Source organism: Alnus glutinosa, chromosome 8, assembly GCF_958979055.1.
Source record: "Alnus glutinosa chromosome 8, dhAlnGlut1.1, whole genome shotgun sequence".
In the NCBI taxonomy this organism is placed as follows: Eukaryota; Viridiplantae; Streptophyta; class Magnoliopsida; order Fagales; family Betulaceae; genus Alnus; species Alnus glutinosa.
The window spans coordinates 25,900,878-25,923,246 of record NC_084893.1 but is presented as its reverse complement, the minus strand read 5'-3'; the positions used below and the strand labels follow the sequence as shown (position 1 = coordinate 25,923,246).

Here is a 22,369-nt window from a genome sequence, read left to right as displayed (position 1 = left end):
AAAGCTTATTGTAGGAAGAGTCAGGCTAATTATTGGGCGGAATAAGTTCGGTAATTCGACTGGAGTTAGTTCAATATATATCACGCCTCTCGAGTGCTAGTGGGCCTCCTACCCATTAAACTAAACCACCTCCTGACTCGATCGAAAAATAGGTTTTCGGCCGAAATAAAATTAGAAAACCCATGACTTGACCTAAATGCGAACTTGGCCCAACACATGATTGTTCATTTTGTTTTCTCATTAATCATGGCTTGAAAATATTCCCATGTCCATAAAAAGGGACAAAATTTTCATTTAAAAAAGAACTTCCTTTAACTTAATTTATAAAAATGTTATATGTCCATCTTACATATAAAAAGCACTGTATTAATTGATGCATGCTTATATGATTTTAGTGTCATTTCTTTTATTCCTTTTTTTTTTTTTTTTTGCTTAATTTTTTAGACCAAAATATATATAACCTCATTGTTATTGAAGAAATTTATATAACCCGCTAACCTTCAATATTATTAGCTCTTAATTATGGTGATCAAGCCGACAATTGATATCAACTCCTAAGAAAAGAATGTCCAGAAATGAAGAAAAGGATAAAGCAGAGAATAAAATAAAGGAGCGTAAATATATATATATATATATACAAAAGAGGGAGAATAAAAAAAAAGAATAGGGTGAAAACAAAGATAAGGATAAAGGAAGAGAATAAATGAGCATATAAAAAAGAAAAGAAGAAATGAAATTCTTTATAAACCACCTCTGTCGTAGTTGTATTTTCTTGTACCAAATTAAAGGGGTAAAAGGTCTTTGTGATCACAACAAGCTTGAAGCTCTCTATAGTAAGTACTACACTCTCTTCTTTTTTCTACTGATATCTCTTATTTTCAGTTGTATTATTTTGTTCTGCCAACATTATTTCTTTTCTAGTATATATATATATATATGTGTGTGTGTGATGTTATAATATGTGTTATTATTATATTCTATCTGTCTATCTTTCTTTCTTTTGTTTTTTGTTTTTAATAATGAATTGAACAAGATTAAGTGAACAGTAGAATAAAATAGGTTTTCTCCCCTCACCTAATTTTAGTTTTGAATATATATATATATATAAGTGAACAACAAAATAAAATAGAAAAAAAAAAAATTAAAGTGGTGGATATTTCCCACTATCCAAATAGATAGGGAAGAAGCTAGAGGGGCTAATTTTAAATTTTGGTGTACAAATTACTTACTTCATTTAGGATAAACAAATTAAGTCATTTATCAAAAAAAAAAAAAAAATCTATCCTTATTACTAATTATAGAGTTCCCTTGTACAGAAATAGTTCCGTGTAATAGAGAGGGAAATGGAGAGAGAAGGGGAGCTTCGACATTTCCTCCACGACCATCCGTTGATCTTCAATGAAGAGACATATGAGGATTATGGAAGTTCATATTGCGATGTGTTCTGGGAAAGAATACTAGGCCCTAATTACATTTGCAACCGCTGCAAGTTCATGATTCATAAATCATGTGCAGAATTACCCCGTGAGTTGAAGCACCCGTTGCACCCCAAACAACCCCTCCTTCTCACTCATTGGAATTTGTTCAAGGGGAAAAGCAAATGTGACGGTTGCAATAGAGAGAATATACAGGGGTTCTGATACCATTGTTCTTACTGTAATTTTAGCCTTGAATGTAGATGTGCTTCTCTACCACTCACCATCCAAACTGAAATTCATCATGAACACCCATTGACCCTGGTGCGGAGATCTAACTGTTTCACTTGCGACGCCTGTGGGAAAGAAGGCAACGACATGTTTTACTTATGTGCTATCTGCCCATTATTGGTCCACACAGAAGAATGTACTTCCTACCCATCGCTTGTCAAACAAATCCGTCACAGACACCCTCTTCACCTCACCAAATCCCTCAAGCCTCACATCAATCAATCCGACCATCGACTTTGCCTACTCTGTGTTAAAAATGTGAGCACAAACCACATGGTTTATTATTGCTCTACTTGTGATTTTGTTACCCATCTTCAATGTGCTGCAAATATAGATATGCAAGGGCAACAATGGGAGCGTATTGAATCAACAAGTTTGCTAAAATTCGAAGATTCGGGGCTTGAGGAATCCATTGATTCATTACCATATGTTAGTCACAAGCATGACTTGAAGCTTATTGATGAGCAACTTGAGAATGATGAAAAATGTGACGGGTGTATGTGGCCTATCTCACCTCCGTTTTACACATGTACTCCATGCAAATTCTTTCTTCACAAATCTTGTGTTGAACTACCTAGGAAAAAGTCACACCCACTTCATCAACACCCCCTCATTCTCTTCACAGAGTCACCTAATGTTTATAAGTTTTTTTATTGTGATGCTTGTAGACACCCTTGTAATGGCTTCGTCTACTGTTGTGACAAATGCAACTTCAACCTTGATGTCCAATGCAGTTTGAGATCTGACATCATGAACCATGAAGGTCATGATTAACACCAACTTATTCTCCTCAACACATCAAATCGTGAGAAGTGCAGTTCTTGTGATAATGACGGAATAATCTTTCGTTGCGCTTACACTGATAATTGTGAATTTACTATGGATTTCAAATGCGCTACACTACCGACTATCATAACCATAAGATACAGATCATATGAACAATCGTTCACACTTTGTTATAAAAGTGAAGATGATCCTGATCATGAGTATTATTGTGATATTTGTGAAAAACCACGAAATCCAATGCATTGGTTCTACTATTGTGCAGATAAATGCATTCTTGGAGAGCATCCTAATATCAAGTTTGGGAAGACTTATAAGTTTTTCATGCACATACATCCCCTCACTTTTGTTGACAAAAGCAAGGGCGCTCATCCTCCATTTAATCAATGTAGTCATTCTTGTGATGATTTGACTTTAGAATGTGTCGAATGTAATTTCTGTCTTCACCAATGGTGCTTAGTTGAGTTGTGTCTTTGTTTTTACGACTTGTATCCAATTTATAAAAAAACTACAAGGAAAATTGTTTGATTATTAATCAGAAATATCTTTTCAGTGTTGCCATTTAATAATTAACTCTTTTTTCTTACCTTTTTTATATTATTATTATTTGGGTTGATTTTTATTGTTAAATTTGACGAGGGAGAACATGGTAGCTTTGCTACCCAGCATTGCAACTTATTTTACCTGTTCGTATACTTATTTTATTATCTTTTTATAGGGATTAGCAACCCCTCCCTTGATTAGTCGCTCAAGAAAAAATAAAAAATAAATAAATTATAGATGCTCATCATGCTATGTAGATAGACATTGAACATAAAAAAAAAAAAAATAATAATAATAATAATAATAATAATAAAAAAGTGAAGAATGTTTGTGATTTTTCCTTCTGAATGAATGGGCGACTATGGTAATTTAATTCCTATTTCCTGTAAAACAAAATGTGATTCTAGGAAAATAATTGCTACCGTAAGAGAAGAACAAACTTATTAAGCACTTGAAAAATTGATTACCAGATCGAATATTGACATAACAGAAAACCCAAAGACTAATTAAAGAAGCCAAGAAAGTGAAATACAATTAATTTAAATTTAAATATTTTAATTGAATTTAGTTTTCAACACATAACGACAATTAATTCCCTTTCACATATAATATAACGACAATTTCATCTCCTTGAGAGTATTTTCAGGCATAGTCGTTTTTATTCACCATGGATAAGAAGCATATATCAACTAAACCTTATACTTATCCAAAAGCCTCATATAATTTCATTTTCTTTTTTCATAGGATTCCTAGACATACTTAGCAACCCCCCACAATTGGGAGCGTAATCGAGCTATGCCAAGCTAAGTTTTTTTTTTTTTTTTTTTTTAAATTGATTTATTTAATATTTTTCAACACGAGCTAAGCTCGAGCTTATTATTGAACTAAATAATTAATTCAAACTACTTTATTTATTTTTTAAATGAGTTCGAGTTCGTTCATGAACTGCCCGATTAACTTATTTACTTTTTATATAAAGAAAATATTGTCGTCGTTTATATATTTTATTTATTCGTAAATCCATACTAATTGTTGATACAGTTGACCGCACCACTTGAATCCAAATAAAAATGTCTATCAAGTGACTCGCTGAGCGATATTGGCAGGCAATACTCCGATGCCTAAGTCAGTGGGATAATTTTGTGAAGGATAGGAGGCTAAAAAAAATTAGGGTGAATTGTATGTGTACCTTAGACTTAGGCCTTTGATCTCCTTTATAGGGGCGGTTCTAAATAAGGCAAGTAGGCTAGATCTTGAAGGTGTCAGAAGTCAAAGGTTTGACATGGAAGATGGTAGATCTTTCTGGAGATCTTTCCTAAGTTCCCCTCACCTATCATATTCTTTAATTTATAAGATTAATCTTTTCTTCTAGGACGCCGAATTAAGAATAGGCAAAAAAATTTTGGGGCAAAACATTTTTCTTGTATAACCGACTTTGCATATATGTACTATGTCGGTTATGTAACCCCCTTAGGTATCATTGGTTGAAGCGCCCTCAGATTGAGCCCCTTCGGCTAGTAACGGCCAAAAGTATCTGAGGTTGTATGTCCCCCTGGTGACCAACCGTCGGCTTGGGGATCAACGGTTCATCGGGCCCCTACGAGGCATTAGATATATGTTTCCTGTCTAGTAAGGATCAACATGTTGATGTTCTTACAAAGCCTCTCGTGTCTAAACAACTTTCATTCTTAGAATCCAGCTTCAACGACGTTTGTTCCTCACCGTCAAGTTAGAGGGGGCGTAGTAGTGGATTAGAAGAGCCTGAAGAGGATAACAGCAAACTCAAGGATAACAAGAAGCTCAACAACTCAGACAAGGATAATGTATAGCAGATAGGATATCTTATCTTAAGTCATTTGTAATTCAAACATAAAGTCATCTGTAAATTGAATCATGTACATCCACTTGTAAAGGAGATCACGTTTTACAATTATAAATACAATCACTGCTATACACATTCAGTAGGCAGAATCATACACAAAACATGTACCATTATAAGACAAAATGTCATATTTTGTTAAGCGTCACTAACTTACATCATCGAAAGGGTACCCAGGACGAAATGAAGAAAACTCGATTCCCCTGTGCTTTAGAGAGGACAACGATCAACTGAGGACGGATTAGCAGTAGTAAACTTTCTATAGAAGCTAAAGAGCATAAACACGTTCAAGGAGAACGCCTGGACAACGGAGAGCCATATTCATAATGTCTTGGCCAATCTTCACAGTTTATAATGTGCTTCCAAGTCCCAAGTAGCTAAGCTGGACAGTATTTGAAAAACTAGGCCAAGCCCTCTTGCCTCTCCCACCTAAGGTCCTCGGAAAATTCAGGGAGTGCAGCCAGAGGATCGCCATTAGAAATAGACAAGTAATATTGGGCAGTCCCATCATCAACTTGCATGCTTCTCTCCAACGAATCAAGAACCATCCTCTTCCCTTGTTCAGAAGTCATCTTCTTCAGCAAATGGCTAGACTTTCTATCAGGACCACCTTCAAGATACAACACTGCCACTTCCCTTTTCGCATAGCTATCTAGCTCCATGTAGCATGTCCCATTTACAAGAATATCAGGATTGCTTATAGGGATTAACAACCTCTCCTTTGAGTATATCATGTTGTTCAAACTTTTTATCTCCATAACCTGCTAACGAAAATATAAAAATAAAAAAGAAAGGTCAATGACTTTGAAGAGAAAACAAACTTTTATATGGTTAGCAGACAAAAGGGTTACAAAAATTTTTACAATCGGAAGTGAATAACCAGAAGAACATGTTTCCACGAAGGGAAAGGATCAAAGCATAGTAATAGATGAATATGTGTCTGGCCAAGTCATCAATAAGTTCGACAATTGATATTTGTCCAAGAAATGTCTCATATGGAGAATGCTCATGTGGCAACAGCCATTCTAGTGCGAAGCTTTGGCACCAGTGTTTCAATAAAAATGATTACATTTATCCATAATTCAACTCATCTTGTTTTCAACCAATTCTCCATCAAGTATCATCATCAAACCATTGGTAAATGTTCCATGATACGAAACTTTAGGTAGACCTTACCTTTGAAAACCGGTTTGCAAAGAGAAGGCGTTCAAAAGCTATACACATAATTAAAATTGTACTTAAGCCATGTAGGACACTTAGAATCATAAGTATCACACGTTTTGTAGTCGACATCCACAATGACCCATTATATCCCATAGGTCACCCCTCTTCGTGACTCGAACTTGTGACAAGGTGTTTGGTTCTAATATCAAATGATACTAAACCGTAAGTAGATTTCACCGTTGAAAATCGCCTTGCAAGGAAAAGATGCCTAATAACTTATATACACTTGGTTAAGATTGTACTAATCCATATAGGATACTTAAGATCGTAAAATCCCCCCACCTACCTTCTTCCTCTAGCCTCTTATGATGGTGACAACAAAGGCGTGCAAATTACATAAACAAGAACCTCTACATGGTAGATTTATGAGTTGAAAGCTAAAACCTCACGCAGTAGGGTTGTAAATGAATAAAGCCGCTTGCGAACAGGCTCGGGCTTGGCTTGGGCTTGGTTCATTTATTAACTGAATTTTGCCATTGATCCTGGCACCAATCCGGCATATATACAGACATTACTGGGCTCCCTCACTCCAACCTATCCGACGAAATTACTCCTGTAGAAGATAGCTTCATTTCCAGTAGAAGATCTTGCTTGCCAAACTATCTTCCCGGTATTTCTATCAATCATTCGATTCCGTCCAAATTAGCTCCTACTCCTACTCCTCCTTCATCGTCGTTGGTCAAAATCGTTGGTCCTTTTGACATAAGATGCTCGGCCGCTAGTGAACCAATCTTGCATGATGCATTCTTCCTCAACATCAAGTTCACTGGCTACAATGATAATGGTTCCATTCATGAGAAACTTGAGATTTTCAACAAAAATTTAAGCTCGTTTATAAATTGAGCCGAACTTGTATAAACTTGACTTGACTTGTATAGGCTAGTATAATGTCACGCCCCCATTTTGAGATATAAGGAGAACGCGAACTTGAACTATAAAACATTCTTATGATTTAAAACATGTACACATTTTCCCAGGATTATCACATGGCTATATTTCATTATATATATATATATAGTAATTCTTTAGTTATTACATCATAATTCTAGGAAGTCAAAATAAATATGTACAATACAAAAGTTAGGCCGGTCTTTATCGATCTATTGCTCTTAAGGGTGGGATTTATGCCATCCATAAAGAAAAGACTCCGATCTACAGTGTCATCTGAAAAGATTTGGGAAAAAAAGGGGTGAGTTCGACAACTCAGTAAGAAAAGCACAACAAACAAGAGCATGATATTTTTCAAGAATTCTAAATAAAGCTCAAATAATTTAGCAAATAAAGAAACAGTTAAATGACATATAATTAGATCAAATGTAGCATGAATGGTGCATGAATCATTTATGCAGCGTGTAAGTTTTATCCACCCTTGGTCCAATATCCGCTAATTAACCATGAGCGGCGCACGTTTGGCTTGTCACAAAAGACAACTATGAGCCCATCCTGTCGTCACAGGGGAGAGCCGTACCGGGTTGGGAGCTTCCCTAGGTGAAGGCCACATTGGCTGGTAGCACACACTTTCGCATAACCGTCCTTCAGTGTGTTTGCCTTGCTACCCTATGAAACTATGAAACTGTGGAATCCGGATATCTGGTGCCGCGGGGGTAAAACTGTGTGCACGTGAAACATGTACTATGATATCAACCTTTGCTCATATGTAACATATGCCTTTGAAAACTATGATTTCATAACATATACTATGATGCCATCCTTTGCTCATATGTAACATATATAAGCTATGTATGATCACATGAGATTTTAATCACATCATATGACAAGAGCATTATTATAATGGTATTATAAAAAGACAAGTAATATTAAAAGAGTTGAAAGAGTTAAGAAAATTCCCGACTTTTTCTTTTGAAAAAGTTTTATTAAAACTTTGCTGGGGCTTTGAGGTAGTGTTTCCCTTACCTGATATTTTCTGAGTAGTATTTTAGCTACCTTCTACCTAAATAAATTGCAAGAAGAAGTTTAGAGAAATATTTTGAGATTTGAAGCCTAAAACTTAAACTAAGGTATCCTATAACATGTAACCATAGATCTCCAAATTATATTACTTGTCTATATTTATAAATCAACATTTCTACTCAGTAGACTAAATCGTCAATAACTTAGTAGACTAAATCGTCAACATTCTAGGAATTTCAATATAAACTCATTTGGTATAAACCACGTAAAATCCCCAAACAAACCAATTTTAATCAAAACTTATCTAAAAGGTAGTGATATATATATGTATAAATTATTTGATTATTTTCCTTATAAGACAAAAGAAGAAAAAGAGACAAGAGAGAGGAAGAATGGGTCCACGTGAGAGTTGTAGTGGTTATCTTTTCTTTTACCCACCAAATGCACAAGAAGTAGAGAGCTTGTTCTTGTCTTTTAAAAAAAAAAAAAAAAAGGTAATAAAAGGAGAACTTGAAGAAGATGTAGGTCCTAGTTCTTTTTCTTCTCTTATTACATTGTTTCTTTAACACGCTCATAGAACTCTCTAGATAAAGGGTGTTTTTGGAAGAGTTAAAAGCACTTAAAAAAAAGAAAAGAGTATTACCGAAAAATAAAAATAAAAAATCCTGAAGAGTTCTTTTATATATATATATATATATATATATATATATATATCCTTCCCTTTTGTTTCCTTGCTTTCTATTTTGTTCTGTCAAGATGCTGGCCAAGAGATAGTAACAGAGAGTTGAGGGCTTGATATTAATAATAAGCCACAAACCAACTCATATATATTTTTTTTATAATATTATTTTTTAACTTTATAAAGATAACATGTTAAGTGTTTAGAAAGATAAAAAGAAATTTTCTTCATAATATATAATTTGAATTATTGTAATTGTGAGTCTGAATATCGATGGGTATGTGTGTATATATATAAGCGGGTTAATGTGTATATATATGTGAGTGTGTATGTGTAATGAATATAATACATACTATAAGATAAACATATAAACTCGAGATTAGATTGTTCAAGATTTGGTTTAATTTCTCTAATTACTAAAATAATAAATCTTAACTATATTAAATAACTAATAATTAGAATACAGCTACAAAAAAAAAAAAAAAAAAAAACTACATTTATTTTATATATGGAATGAATAAGTTAATTGAGTAGCTCTTAAACAAATTTGAGCTCGTTCGAAAAATAAATAAACAGAGGTTGGACAAATTATTTAGCTAGGTGATAAATTTGAACTCAGCTCGTGTTCGAAAAAAATTAAAAGAACCGAGCTCGAACATTCGACACTCGGCTCTGCTCCGCTCCATTAGAGTCTTATGCAGAGGGCATGATGTACGTCTTGCAAGAGTCAAGAGACTAGCAATCACCAACTAAAAGCTAAAATTTACAAGCGAGGCTTCCTTAGTACAAATACTTGCAAGCCTGGCAGCACATTGAAACATATCGAATGACCTATTTCACTTTATCAAGGAAAATACTGACATCACAACAGATCATTCAATGCTAAACTGATACAAGCTTCTTCCTCTCCTCTCTCCACCTCTCTCCATCAATGCAATTCTATAATTTCTTTGTATTTCCTCAGTTTTCGCAGAAACCAAGCAAAGCGTGTAAACATTAATTTTTCTTTCTTCTTATCTACTTTCTTAACAATTTTGAAGAATAGTTATAGTTAACCACCATAACTAGGACACTAGAGAGACAACAGAACAGAAAAGAAAAAAGAAAGAATAATTTTGTTGTCGTTTCCTACTCTTTCTTGGCAACCAAACAGTTCTCAAATCCATACGGCCTGAACAGAGTACCATAGGTATGAATCTTATGATAGAGCCAATTTTTTGTTTACATAATATATTGAAAGTTTTCAAATAATATATATTTCGATAATAATTTTTAAAAAAATAAATTTAAATTTCAGAATAACATAAAATTAAATGGATATATGCTTTTATTTTTTAGATTTTTCATCTAATTTTAAGCTGTCTACGATAAAACAAAACAAACAGTTTTTAAAATTTGTATGCTTTTTTTTTTTTTTTAATCCCTTTGGCGGAAATGAAGATAAAAATGACATAGTTTAAGGTTTTTCTTGAAAAACAACATCAAGGGAAGGCCTGCTGGCTTTGCTGAAATGAGGTTTGGGCAATTGGGATTGAGATCGGGTGCAATATTTAAGGTGTTATATATATTCTGTACAAATGTTCTCACATGGGTCATTCACTTAAAATGAACAATCTAAATTCTATTACATAATTTGAAAACCTAAATCTCTCTTTCAATAATTGTCTCCACTTTCACCAGTTTCATTGCCACCCTTGCCGCCACACCACCACCATTAGGGGTGGCTAGCCACAATTTAGTTGCTTTGAGGTGATCGAACCACCCTAATAGTCACAAGAGTAGTTGGACCATATCTAACTGTCATTAGGGGTGATCGAACTATTTCTTTTTAGTCATTGTAATGATTTATCAGCCTCAAAGGTCATTTTAGATAGTCGAACCACCCTTGTAGTCACTAGAGTGGTTCACCCATCCTAAAGCAACTAGAGGGGTGCTTGGTCACCCCAAATAGCATTGATGGTGAAAGATCGGTAGTAATGGTGCGTCGCTGAAGATGGGACTGATATAAAGGACGGTGGCTATTAAAAAGAGATTTTTAAAATTATGTAGCAGAATTTAGGCCATTCATTTAAAATAAAAAGGCCCAAATTAAAATCATTGCTAAGAGTGCATTACCAATACCCAATCTCAGTCTGAGATTTCAATCCTTTTAAGAATCATAAGTATTTGGCACAAATTAGTTTAAGCAAAAGTGCAAATTGTAGGACCGTGGATCAGTAAAAGGCCAAAGCCGTATGTGTGAGTAGTAATGTAATTTCGTCTGCCCCTCTAACCAAACATGGAAAAAGCTTCTCCATCTACGCCTTTCTTTTCTTTGTATTTCCCTTCCAATCACACGGAAAGGTTGCGTTGCTCAGCTCCCTTTATCTCTTACAATTATTCATCTTTCCAAACTAATCTACCAATGATTAATTGGCTTGATTTGCCAACTTATGACCAAATTCAGTCCATCCAGACTTCTCAACGTTCCTAATAGTTTTACCCACGTTTCCTAATTTCATTAGCTTTTCTAATAAATTACTAATGCTCCGTTTGTTTTGATGAAAAATATTTTTTGTCGTAAAATATTTTCAACAAAATCATTTTTCAAAAAAATTGATTTTTTTGAAAATATTTTCCGAAAAATCACCAACGGCGTAAAACGGAATTCGGTAAATGCCGCCGGAATATGGCGACATCCGGCCACCATCACCGGATTTTGGCCAGTTTCGCCAGAATCTGGCCCAATTTAGCTGGAATCCAGCAGAAATTTTAGATTCCGGCCGTACTTGTCAAATTCCGGCCTAGTTTGGCTGGAATCCGACAAAAATTTCCAGATTCCGGCTAGCTGTATTGTCCGAATTCCGACTAGTTTGTCTAGAATCTTGTCCGTCCAAATCTAGCCAGTACCGTCGAATTCCAGCAATCGAATACTAAAATTTGGGAATCTTCGACAGTAGAGTCGGGCTACCAACAAACTTCAATGTTCGGCGGTGACGGATTTCCACAAACGTGCGTGAAAGAATAAAGAATTTAAATCCGGAAATTGTTTTCAAAAATTAAAGAGACTTTTACGGTTAAACTGAAAATGATTTCCGTTGACCATTATTTTTGCCCCCACCAACACCGAAAAAAATGTTGAAAACATTTTACGCCAAAACAAACGGAGCATAAGTATAAAATGGTTGACTTTCTAAAATCTCAAAAACACAAAATCTGATGGCTGGGAATAGTTTGTCTAAACACCAGTTCAATTGAAGGATCATTTCCATTCCAAATATGACTCCCTCCTAAAAAGTAAAGAGTAATGTTATTTAATAAACTAGTATACTATTGTCATATAAGTAGAATGATGAAAAAGTAAAAATAAGTCTTTTGTTTTTTTTTTCTCTTTTCACAAGTACCGATCGAAAAACTAATTTTCAGGACTATAATCGTTGTATAATAGTCGTATATCAATACGGTAAATAAGACTTTAGCCTTGTTCTAGATTGATTATAATTAAATTAACCCTACCTCTTGTTTATTTTAGTGCGACATGTCCCATCAGAAGATGAAACCTAATTATTTTACTATTCAATTGGATCATTGCTTGAAAAAAAGAAAAACAGGGTCATTATTATATCATATTGTAAAGTTTTTCTTGGGTCGTTGTTTACTTTATTTAAGAAAGTATAAGGCATTGAAAGCGATCCATCAGTAACAACTAGTTCTTGAAGATGATCATCTGAAAGTCAAGCAGAATGGTGGACAGAGTCATGTGGCCAATAGTAGCACATATCTGAATCGCATTTAGAACACCTCAACTCTAAAGGAAAAATAATAATAATAATAATAATAATAATAACAAAATAAGCTAAAACATGCTAAAGCCAAGACATGTTATAAAAGTATATTTTATTATTTTCTCTCTATTTTTTTTCTAATTTTTTTTCGTTTAACAATTGTCATTAATACATTGCCAGAGGCTCTAACTACATTTTCCATTACAACTTTATCTTAGTAATTAACTCAAATTACTCAAATATACAAACCAATACATTTATAAATATTTTAACTTTAAATCTAAATGACATCGGCCTCAGGCCTTGAAATCCTGTAATTACCTTTGGCCTTTTCTTTGAATACTATCGCCAGCTAATCCATGAAATATCATGTTTTAGAGGTGAAAAATGACAAATTTTAAACAATGATACTGGATAGCCAGGATAGGTTAGAAAATTAGCCAAGACAAACCACTAAGAGACATAAAATTCAAAACTTTATCATAGTAAAATAAAATAGCTTTTTAGCTATTTTGGTAAGACAATTTAATAAAAACACCCAAAACTACTCACAGCAGCCTCACCAGTTTAGTAAAAATGAAGTAAACTAGCATTTGAGACCCAACAAAAAAGAAGAATATGCCGGCCACCAAGATGAACCCAATTGGCTTAGCCATGCTCTTCCTTTTCCAAAACTCAAAACTCCATTTTCCTTCATTTTCAATTCTCATTCTTCACGATTCCGGTGTTAGAGGGAGGGGCTTTCTTTCTTCAGGGTGGGCATTTATTCTTAAATATTATACATGGGGTAGTATATTTTTAGGCAGCTCCAGGGGTAGTAAATGCCTAAGGTTAATAATTGAAATTTTGGCCACGATTGTCTAATGGCACTTCAATATATAATCCATATGGTAAAGTTTTTTTTTTTTTTTTTTGAAGTACAATGCTCAATAGACACAATATTTAGGGTGGAGTCCGTGGTGTCATGTGTTTGACCGTGGCTTATATTTCGGATTCAGCTTCATCTGAAGCGATGGCGGCAAGAAAAGGAGTTGAGTTTGCGAGGAGGCTGGGTCTTTGGTCATTTACGTTGGAGGGTAATTCTATGGTGATTGTGGAGGCTTTGAAAAAATGTGATGTTTCATCCGATGAATATGGGGGAGTGGTCTGTGATATTATTTCTAAACTCTCTGACTTTGACTTGTATGATTTTTCTTTTGTTCGTAGATGTGGTAACAGTGTGGCCCATGAAGTTGCTAAGCTTGTTGTTTCTATATCTCTCCACCAACTGTGAATTAACTCTTTTCCTAGTTCTTTGTCGGTTTGTATCTAGAAAGACTATTGTAATATTGCCATTTAATGAGACAAGGATTTCTTTTCAAAAAAAGATACACATTAAGGTTTATTTGAAAAAGACATGTTCATCCTTTAAAATGAAGGTTTCTTTCGCAAGTCAGTAGGCCGTTTCATTATAATTACGTTTTACATGACTAACACTTGATTGTTGTAGACAACTCAATGCAAGTTGAACCAAATCGGGGGATTCATCCTAGTATTGATATAAATTATAATTTATGTTTTAATAATTTTTTTGAGGTCTCCTGTATTTTTCCCCCCTCTTTCCTCTTATCTCATTGCGAGATTATAATAATTCCAAGAGAAATATGAACACTTTTTTTCTTTAGTGGCATGAATTTAATGAATAAAAAATGAGAAATATGCAAGTGATCAAATTCATTTCTCTATGTTGTCCTATGCCTCGAAGATAGAGAAAATTGAGAGAAAGAAAGGAAATAGAAGAGAAAAGCTTATTGGAGGAAGAATCGGACTATTATTTGTTGGGCCGAATAAGTTGGTTATTCTACTGGAACTAACCCGAGTGTTAGTGGGCCTCCCACCCAGTACCCATTAAACCACTTATTATATCCAAGGATGGAAAATAATGGCAACAGTGGCATGTGGGCTCATATATGATATACGCAAGAAGACATCTTGGAAATATCAAATATCCCCATGTCCATAAAAAGCACTCCAGGATAGCAGGAGAAATATTCATTATTTTAAATATCACAGGAGAAATATCAAATAAAATATTCATTTTGAACTTCTTCAAGTATATAAGATTCATTTTGGTCCTCGTAGATTAAATTATAATTTCATAGAAATGAAAAAACAAATCAATTCATCTTCTTTTTTGTTTCTCTTAAATTATTGTTGTGCATCATTATTTTAAATTTTTTATATTCGTAGATTTCAAAATACGTTTTGAACCTGGTTCTCCAAGCAAACTATATTACATGCACAATAGTTTTTTTTTTTTTTTTTTAAAAGGAAGGATAGCTTTTAGTACGTTCCACTAATTTGACATAAATACGACACGACACAAAATTATAAAGTTTTGATTTAAGTTAAATGAATTCGATTCATAAATAGGTCAACCTGTTTATTAACTGATCAAAATTGGATGGCCTTTAGGCTTCAACCAGAGACGGGGGGAGGGGGCTGGCAAGGGCCATGGCCCCCCAATTTCTTAAAAAAATTCTAAAAAACTGTGAAAAAAACGTTAACAAACAAGGCTTCATTATATTTCACTATATTTATACAAATTTTGGTAAATACTCAACTCCATTTTGTAATCTTTATTATTTATTCAAATCGCATGACTTTTTTTTTTTTTTTTGCCAAAAATCGCATGACTTGAAACGGTTAAACAAAACTTCTAAAACCGCATGATTTAAAACCATTAAACAAACTTACAAAAAAAAAAAAAAAAAACCATTAAACAAACCTTTTGGGCATCCACGAAAATATTTATCCGCCCGGGCACAAATTGAAATTGAAATATTTTGCCACCAATTTCAGTCTTTTCAGATATAAAAAAGTAAACCTACCACGTTATTCCAGCTCCACCAATTAGAACTCGACACACTGACCATTCCTCCTACCTTCTGACGCCGCTTTAAGTTCATCTGAAATTTCACTGCCCATTACTCCCATGAATTCCTTCTCGCAGCTTCTAGGGTTTCTATCTTCTTCTCCTTCGAAAATATTTTGTAATATTCTTCATCTCTTTATACAATCTAACATTCATCCGAAGGGGAACCGGGGTTTGAACTTGGGAGCTTGATTAAGCCAAAATCAGATTTCTTCTTGCTGTGAGTATTAATTGATGTTTGGTTATGTGATTTGAGTGTCATTATGTTTTCTTTTTCTTGTTTTTTCCTTATGTGAATTAGTCTGCTGGTTTGAACTTGGGAGCTTCATAAGCCTCTGGGTGCTGTTTAACTGTTATTGTTTATTTGAACTGTGATGCATTTTGTGAGCTATTCCCGTGTAACAGAGAGGGAGATGGAGAGAGAGATGGAACTTCGACATTTCATCCACAAGCATCCGTTGACCTTCAATGAAGAGGTGGTGAGCAAGGATTGTGGAGGATTACTCTGCGATGGGTGCGGAAATCAAGTATTGGGTCCTAATTACAATTGCAGACAGTGCTCCTGTTTCGTCCTTCATGAATCATGTGCACAACTGCCCAATGAGTTGGAGCACCCATCGCACCCCAAATATCCCCTTCGTCTCATCCATACGTATTCCTGGAAGAGGGAAATCAAATGGGACTTGGAGCACCCTTTGCACCCCAAATATCCCCCTCGTCTCATCCATGCGTATTCCTGGAAGAGGGAAATCGAATGGGACTTGGAGAACCCTTTGTACCCCAAATATCCCCCTCGTCTCAAAAATTCCCAGTTGAGGGAAATCAAATGCGACGGTTGCAATACAGAGGTTCTATGGGGCTTCATTTACCATTGTTCTGACTGTAATTTTAGCCTTGAAAGTAAATGTGCTTCTCTACCGCTCACCATCCAATCTGAAATTCATGCACACCCTTTGACCCTCGTGCGGAGATCTCTCTCTTTCACTTGCGACGCCTGCGGGAAACAAGGCAAAGGCATGGTTTACTTATGTGCTATCTGCCCTTTCTTAGTTCACCTACAATGTTCTTCCTACCCATTGCTTCCCAAACAGATTCGTCACGGCCACCCTCTGAACCTCCCCAATTCCCTTCAAGATACGTTCCCTATCGAATCAACAAGTATGCTAAGCTGCGAAGATCCGGGGCTTGATGAATCCATTGATTCCTTAACATATGTTGTCAAGAAATCCAAGGTGGGTGATGACAACATTGAAATAGCCGTGGAAATCAAACATTTTAGTCATGAGCATGACATGAACCTTATTGATGAGGAGCTTGAGAAACAGGAAAAATGTGACGGGTGTTTGTGGCCTATCAAGCCCCCATTTTATACTTGTACTCAATGCAGATTCTTTCTTCACAAATCTTGTGTTGAATTTCCCAGAAAAAATCACACCCGCTTCATCGGCATCCCCTCACTCTCCTTCTAGAGCCACCGTACTTTCCTTCTTTTTCTTGCTATGCTTGTGGGCGTGATTGTAATGGCTTCGTCTACCGTTGTGACAAATGCAACTTCGACCTTGATGTCCAATGTAGTTTGATATCTGACACCTTTAGGCATGAATGTCATTTTCACCGACTTTTTCTATCCTGCGCATCATATTCTGGTAAGTGCAATTCTTGTGATTCTAAAGGACAAATGCTTCGTTGTGGTTGTGAATTCAATCTAGATTTCAAATGCGCTACACTACCGCCTACCGTAAGATGCAAACCATACTCAAATTCAAATGAAGAAACGTTCGTTCTTTGTTTTGAATTTGAAGATGATTATCATGATGAATATAATTGTGATATTTGTGGAAAAGAACGACTTCGAAATCATTGGTTCTACTATTCTCCATATGGCGGTGATTTAGCTGCTCATCTTGCTTGCATTCTTGGGAAATATTCAAATATCAAGTTTGGGAGGACTTACACGTTTGACATGCACGAACATGCCCTCACTTTTGTTGACAAGAGCGAGGAGCCCCATCCTCCATGTGATAAATGTGGTGATTCTTGTCATGGTATGACTTTTGAATGTTTCAAATGTAATTTCAGTCTTCACCACCTGTGCTTGATCAAATAGGACTTGGAACTTCTATTATCTATTTTCTGCTTTATTATTAATCAGAATTATCTTTTCAGTGTTATTTAAAATTCCTCTTTATTTTTGGCAGTCTGCGAGTGCATGTGAAACAAACACATAATGACATAAATAAGTAATTTACATATCAAATCAACCAACACAATGTACAGAATCTAGCAAACAAAATAAATGGAATTTTTCATTAAACTCATTACATTTTAACTGCTCAAATCTTAGCTTAAGAAAAAAAAAAAAAAAAAAAAAACTGCTGGACTTTTTTTGGGCAACTAATAATTGACATTGTTTGCTTGTGCAACCTTAACATGAAAGTATTTTGCCATGTTGATGCCAAAAGATTTTCTCCTTAAATGAGATTAGGAGTGACCAGAGGGTTTTGTTTGGTAATTTTTTTCTATAATCCCAGAATATGCAGGGAAGATGTTTGTATTTATGTGTAGAATAAGATTTACAAGATAACTGATATATATACACGTATAATCAAGAGTAGATTAGAGGTTGTAATCAAACACAGTTTCTGCCTGTTGGTCCTTTTGCTCTAGTTGTCTAAAGTGACAACAACTATACTAAGGTACCATTTCTTTCAATCAAAAATATTTTTTAAAAACTGTTTTTTATGATTAGAAGACAAAATGGTTACATTTTTTTTTTTTTAAAACAATCAAAAGTGAATAATCAGAAATCAGAAGAACAAACATCCGCTAAGTAAAAGGATCAAAGAAAAGAAATAGTTGACCACGTGTCTGCCGAAGTCATCAACAAGTTCTACAATTGGTAATTGTCCAAGAAATGTTTAATGTCACGTGCCCTATCATGATGCATCTCAATACCAAGTAGAAAAGATGTTTCTCCAACATCTTTCATTTCAACTGTTTCATCAATATACAACACTAAGAAAAATGAATTTTAGTCCACTAATGTTGATATATATGCATTAGTCCACTGTGTTTTCAACAAAGCCAAAAATGATGTCACAAACTCTATTAAATTTTAAATACCACTACACCTGTCTTTTATTTTATTATATATATATATATATATATATTTTCGTGAGCGTCTATGCTTCTTTGAATGCGAGCCCATATGTTCATTTTTTCAATTTAGTCAATGCTTTCACTTTAAGTGAACTCTTTTGTTAATAACATTGCTTTATGCGGTTATCCTTTTTCCTTTAAATCCATGTTAGCCTAAAGTTATGTTTAATACACGAGATGACTATTCCATTAAGAAAATGAATAACTATTACTAAGAATGACATATGGTGGAATGAAATAGCTATTTTTATCCTGTAATATCCACATGTCCATAAAAGGGCAGAATTTTCATCTAAATTAGATTAGATAAGCTTCCTTTAACTTAATCTATAAAAATGCTATTTGTTCCTCTTACATATGAAAAGCACTTGTATGATGTATTAATTGATGCATGCTTATATGATTTTAATGTCATTTCTTTTATTCCTTTTTTTTTTTTTTTCTAAATTAATTTTTTAGGCCGAAATATAAATAACCTCATTGTCATTGAAGAAATATATATAACCCGCTAACCTTCAATATTATTGGCTCTTAATTATGGTGATCAGGCCGACAATCGATATCAGCTCTTAAGAAAAGAATGTCCAACAATGAAGAAAAGGATAAAGTAGAGAATAAAGTAAAGGAGCATAAAATATATATATATAAAAGACGGAGAATAAAAAAAAAAGAATAGGGTGAAAACAAAGATAAGGATAAAGGAAGAGAATAAATGAGGATATAAAAAAGAAAAAGAAGACGTAAAAACAAAGAAAATAAGAAATTAAATTCTTTATAAACCCACCTCTGTCATAGTTTCGGAGGCACAACAAATTTGTATTTTCTTGTTGCAAAGGTGTAAAAGGTCTTTGTGATCACAAGAAGCACAACAAGCTCGAAGCTCCATAGTATAGTAAGTACTACTCTCTCTTCTTTTTTTTTACTGTTATCTCTTATTTTCAGTTGTATTATTTTGTTCTGACAACATTATTTCTTTGCTAGCATGATGTTATTATTATGTTCTATCTGTCTATCGTTCTTTTTTTTTTTTTTTGTTTTTAATAATAAATTGAACGAGAATAAGTGAACAGAAAAATAAAATAGTTTTAGTATATATATATAAGTGAACAACAAAATAAAAATAAAAAAGAAAAAAAAAATTAAAGAGGTGGATATTTCCCACTATTCAACTAGATAGGGACGGAGTTAGAGGGGTCAATTTTAAATTAGGGTATACAAATTTATGACTTTAGGATAAACAAATTAAGTCATTTATCAAAAAAAAAAAAAAAACTATCCTTGTTACTAATTAAAGAGTTCCCTTACACAGATATAGTTCTGTGTAATACAGAGTGAGATGGAGAGTTAGGGGGAGCTTCGACATTTCCTCCATGAGCGTCATCTGTTGATCTTTAATGAAGAGCTAGACAAGAATTATAGAATACCATATTGCGATGGGTGCAGAAAAAAAATATCGGGTCCTAATTACAGTTGCAAAGAGTGCGGCGAGTTCATCATTCATAAATCATGTGCAGAACTACCCCGCGAGTTGGAGCACCCGTTGCACCCCAAACATCCCCTCCTTCTCACCCATTATTATTTGTACGGGAAGAAACGCAAATGCGATGGTTGCAATAGAGAGCATATATGGGGCTTGAGTTACCATTGTTCTGACTGTAATTTTAGCCTTGAAAGTACATGTGCTTCTCTACCGCTCACCGTCTAAGCTGAAATTCATCATGAACACCCATTGACCCTCATGCGGAGATCTGTTTCTTTCACTTGCGACGCCTGTGGGAAAGAAGCCAAAGGCATGTTTTACTTATGTGCTCTCTGCCCATTTTTGGTCCATACAGAAGAATGTATTTTTGGTCCATTGCTTTTCAAACATATCCGTCATAGACACCCTCTTCACCTTACCAAATCCCTCAAGCCTCAGCTCAATCAATCTGACCATCGACTTTGCCTACTCTGTGTTAAAAATGTGAACACAAACTACATGGTTTATTATTGCTCTACTTGTCATTTCGTTACCCATCTTCATTGTGCTGCAAATATAAATAAGGAAGGGGAACAGTGGGAGCGTATTGAATCAACAAGTATGGCTAAATACGAAGATCCGGGGTTGATGGCGGATCTATTGATCCATTACCATATGTTGTCGAGAAATCCAAACTGGGAGAGGACAATATTGAAATAGCCGTGGAAATCAAACACATTAGTCACGAGCATGACTTGAAGCTTATTGATGAGCAGCTTGAGAACGATGAAAAATGTGACGGGTGTATGTGGCCTATCTCACCTCCATTTTACACATGTACTCAATGCAGATTCTTTCTTCACAAATCTTGTGTTGAATTACCCAGCAAAAATTCACACCCACTTCATCAACACCCCCTCATTCTCCTCACAGAGTCACTTTATGTTAATAAGTATTTTATTTGCAATGCTTGTAGATGCCGTTCTAATGGATTCGTCTACCATTGTGACAAATGCAACTTCGACCTTGATGTCCAATGCAGTTTGAGATCTGACATCATGAACCATAAAGGTCATGACCCACACCAACTTATTCTCTCCAGCACATCAAATGATGAGAAGTGCAGTTCTTGTGATAATGACGGAATAATCTTTTGTTGCGCTTCCAGTGATGATTGTAAATTTACTCTGGATTTAAGATGCGTTACACTACTGGCTATCATAAGATACAGATCATATGAACAATTGTTCACACTTTGTTATAAAAGTGAAGATGATTCTGATGACGAGTATTATTGTGATATTTGTGAACAACCACGAAATCCAAAGCATTGGTTCTACTATTGTGCAGATCTCGATTTTCCTGCGCACCCCAAATGCATTCTTGGAGAATATCCAAATATCAAGTTTGGGAAGACTTATAAGTTTGACACGCACGAACATCCCCTCGCTTTTGTTGACAAGAGCAAGGGCGCCCATCCTCGATGTAATAAATGTGGTGATTTTTGCTATGGTTTGAGTTTTGAATGTGTCAAATGTAATTTCAGTCTTCACGCTGATTCTTGGTGCTTAAGAAGATGATTGGTGTTTCAGTCTACGCAGCCGGTGTGAATTGTAATTTCTGGTTGATGTCCAAAAAAACTACATGGAAAATTGTTCGATTAATAATCAGAAATATCTTTTCAGTGTTGTCATTTAATAATTAACTCTTTTTTCTTACCATTATTTATTTATATATTTATTATTATTTGGGTTTGATTTTTATTGTTAAATTTGACGAGGGAGAACATGCATGGAAGCTTTGCGTTAATATATTCAAGCAGATATATATATTTGCTTGAACATATTTGCGTTAATATATTTGATTTTTATTGTGAAAGCTACCCAGCTTTCACAATTGCAACTTATTTTTACCTGTTCGATCGTATACTTATTTTATTATCTTGCAGGGAAAATAAATTAATAATTGCTACCGTAAGAGAGAAGAAGAAACTAATTAATTAAGCACTTGAAAAATTGATTACCAGAATATATATTGACATAACAGAAAACCCAAAGACTAATGAAGCCAAGAAATTAAGTGAAATACAAATAATTTTCTTTCACATATAAATGATATAATATAATTACGACAATTTCATCTCCTTGGAGTATTTTGAGGCATAGTCGTTTTTATTCCCAAAGATATATATTTTGAGATATTGTCATATTAGAGATATTGTGGTATCAAAGTTGTCTACTCTGGTTCTTTAAGAGCTTTTTTGCTCTTGTGGTTTATGTTCATGAATGAAATCAGAATTTCTTTTTTTCTTTTTTTTCTTTTTTTTTTTTTTAAAAAAAAAAAAAAAA

At 34.4% G+C, this 22,369-nt stretch overlaps 3 protein-coding genes and 1 pseudogene across 3 annotated transcripts; 3 read left to right on the top strand and 1 right to left on the bottom strand.

Moving 5' to 3' along the window:
• The first annotated feature begins 1,343 nt into the window (after window positions 1-1,343).
• On the top strand, window positions 1,344-2,480 carry LOC133876294 (uncharacterized; annotated as a pseudogene).
• A 2,793-nt stretch (window positions 2,481-5,273) lies between these two features.
• Window positions 5,274-6,591, bottom strand: LOC133876293 (F-box protein At1g55000-like). The gene is made up of 2 exons (XM_062314571.1): window positions 6,520-6,591; window positions 5,274-5,672 (listed from the first exon to the last, which is right to left on the bottom strand). The coding sequence occupies exons 1-2, from the start codon at window positions 6,589-6,591 to the stop codon at window positions 5,313-5,315; spliced, it is 432 nt and encodes a 143-aa protein (XP_062170555.1). The 3' UTR covers window positions 5,274-5,312.
• An 8,800-nt stretch (window positions 6,592-15,391) lies between these two features.
• Window positions 15,392-17,564, top strand: LOC133875598 (uncharacterized). Its single transcript, XM_062313775.1, has 2 exons — window positions 15,392-15,623; window positions 15,809-17,564. Exon 2 carries the CDS (start codon window positions 15,817-15,819, stop codon window positions 16,870-16,872), a length of 1,056 nt encoding a protein of 351 aa, XP_062169759.1. The 5' UTR covers window positions 15,392-15,623; window positions 15,809-15,816; the 3' UTR covers window positions 16,873-17,564.
• Window positions 17,082-21,714, top strand: LOC133876292 (uncharacterized). The gene is made up of 4 exons (XM_062314569.1): window positions 17,082-17,448; window positions 20,269-20,356; window positions 20,659-20,823; window positions 20,998-21,714. The coding sequence occupies exons 1-4, from the start codon at window positions 17,082-17,084 to the stop codon at window positions 21,599-21,601; spliced, it is 1,224 nt and encodes a 407-aa protein (XP_062170553.1). The 3' UTR covers window positions 21,602-21,714.
• The last annotated feature ends 655 nt before the right edge of the window (window positions 21,715-22,369 follow it).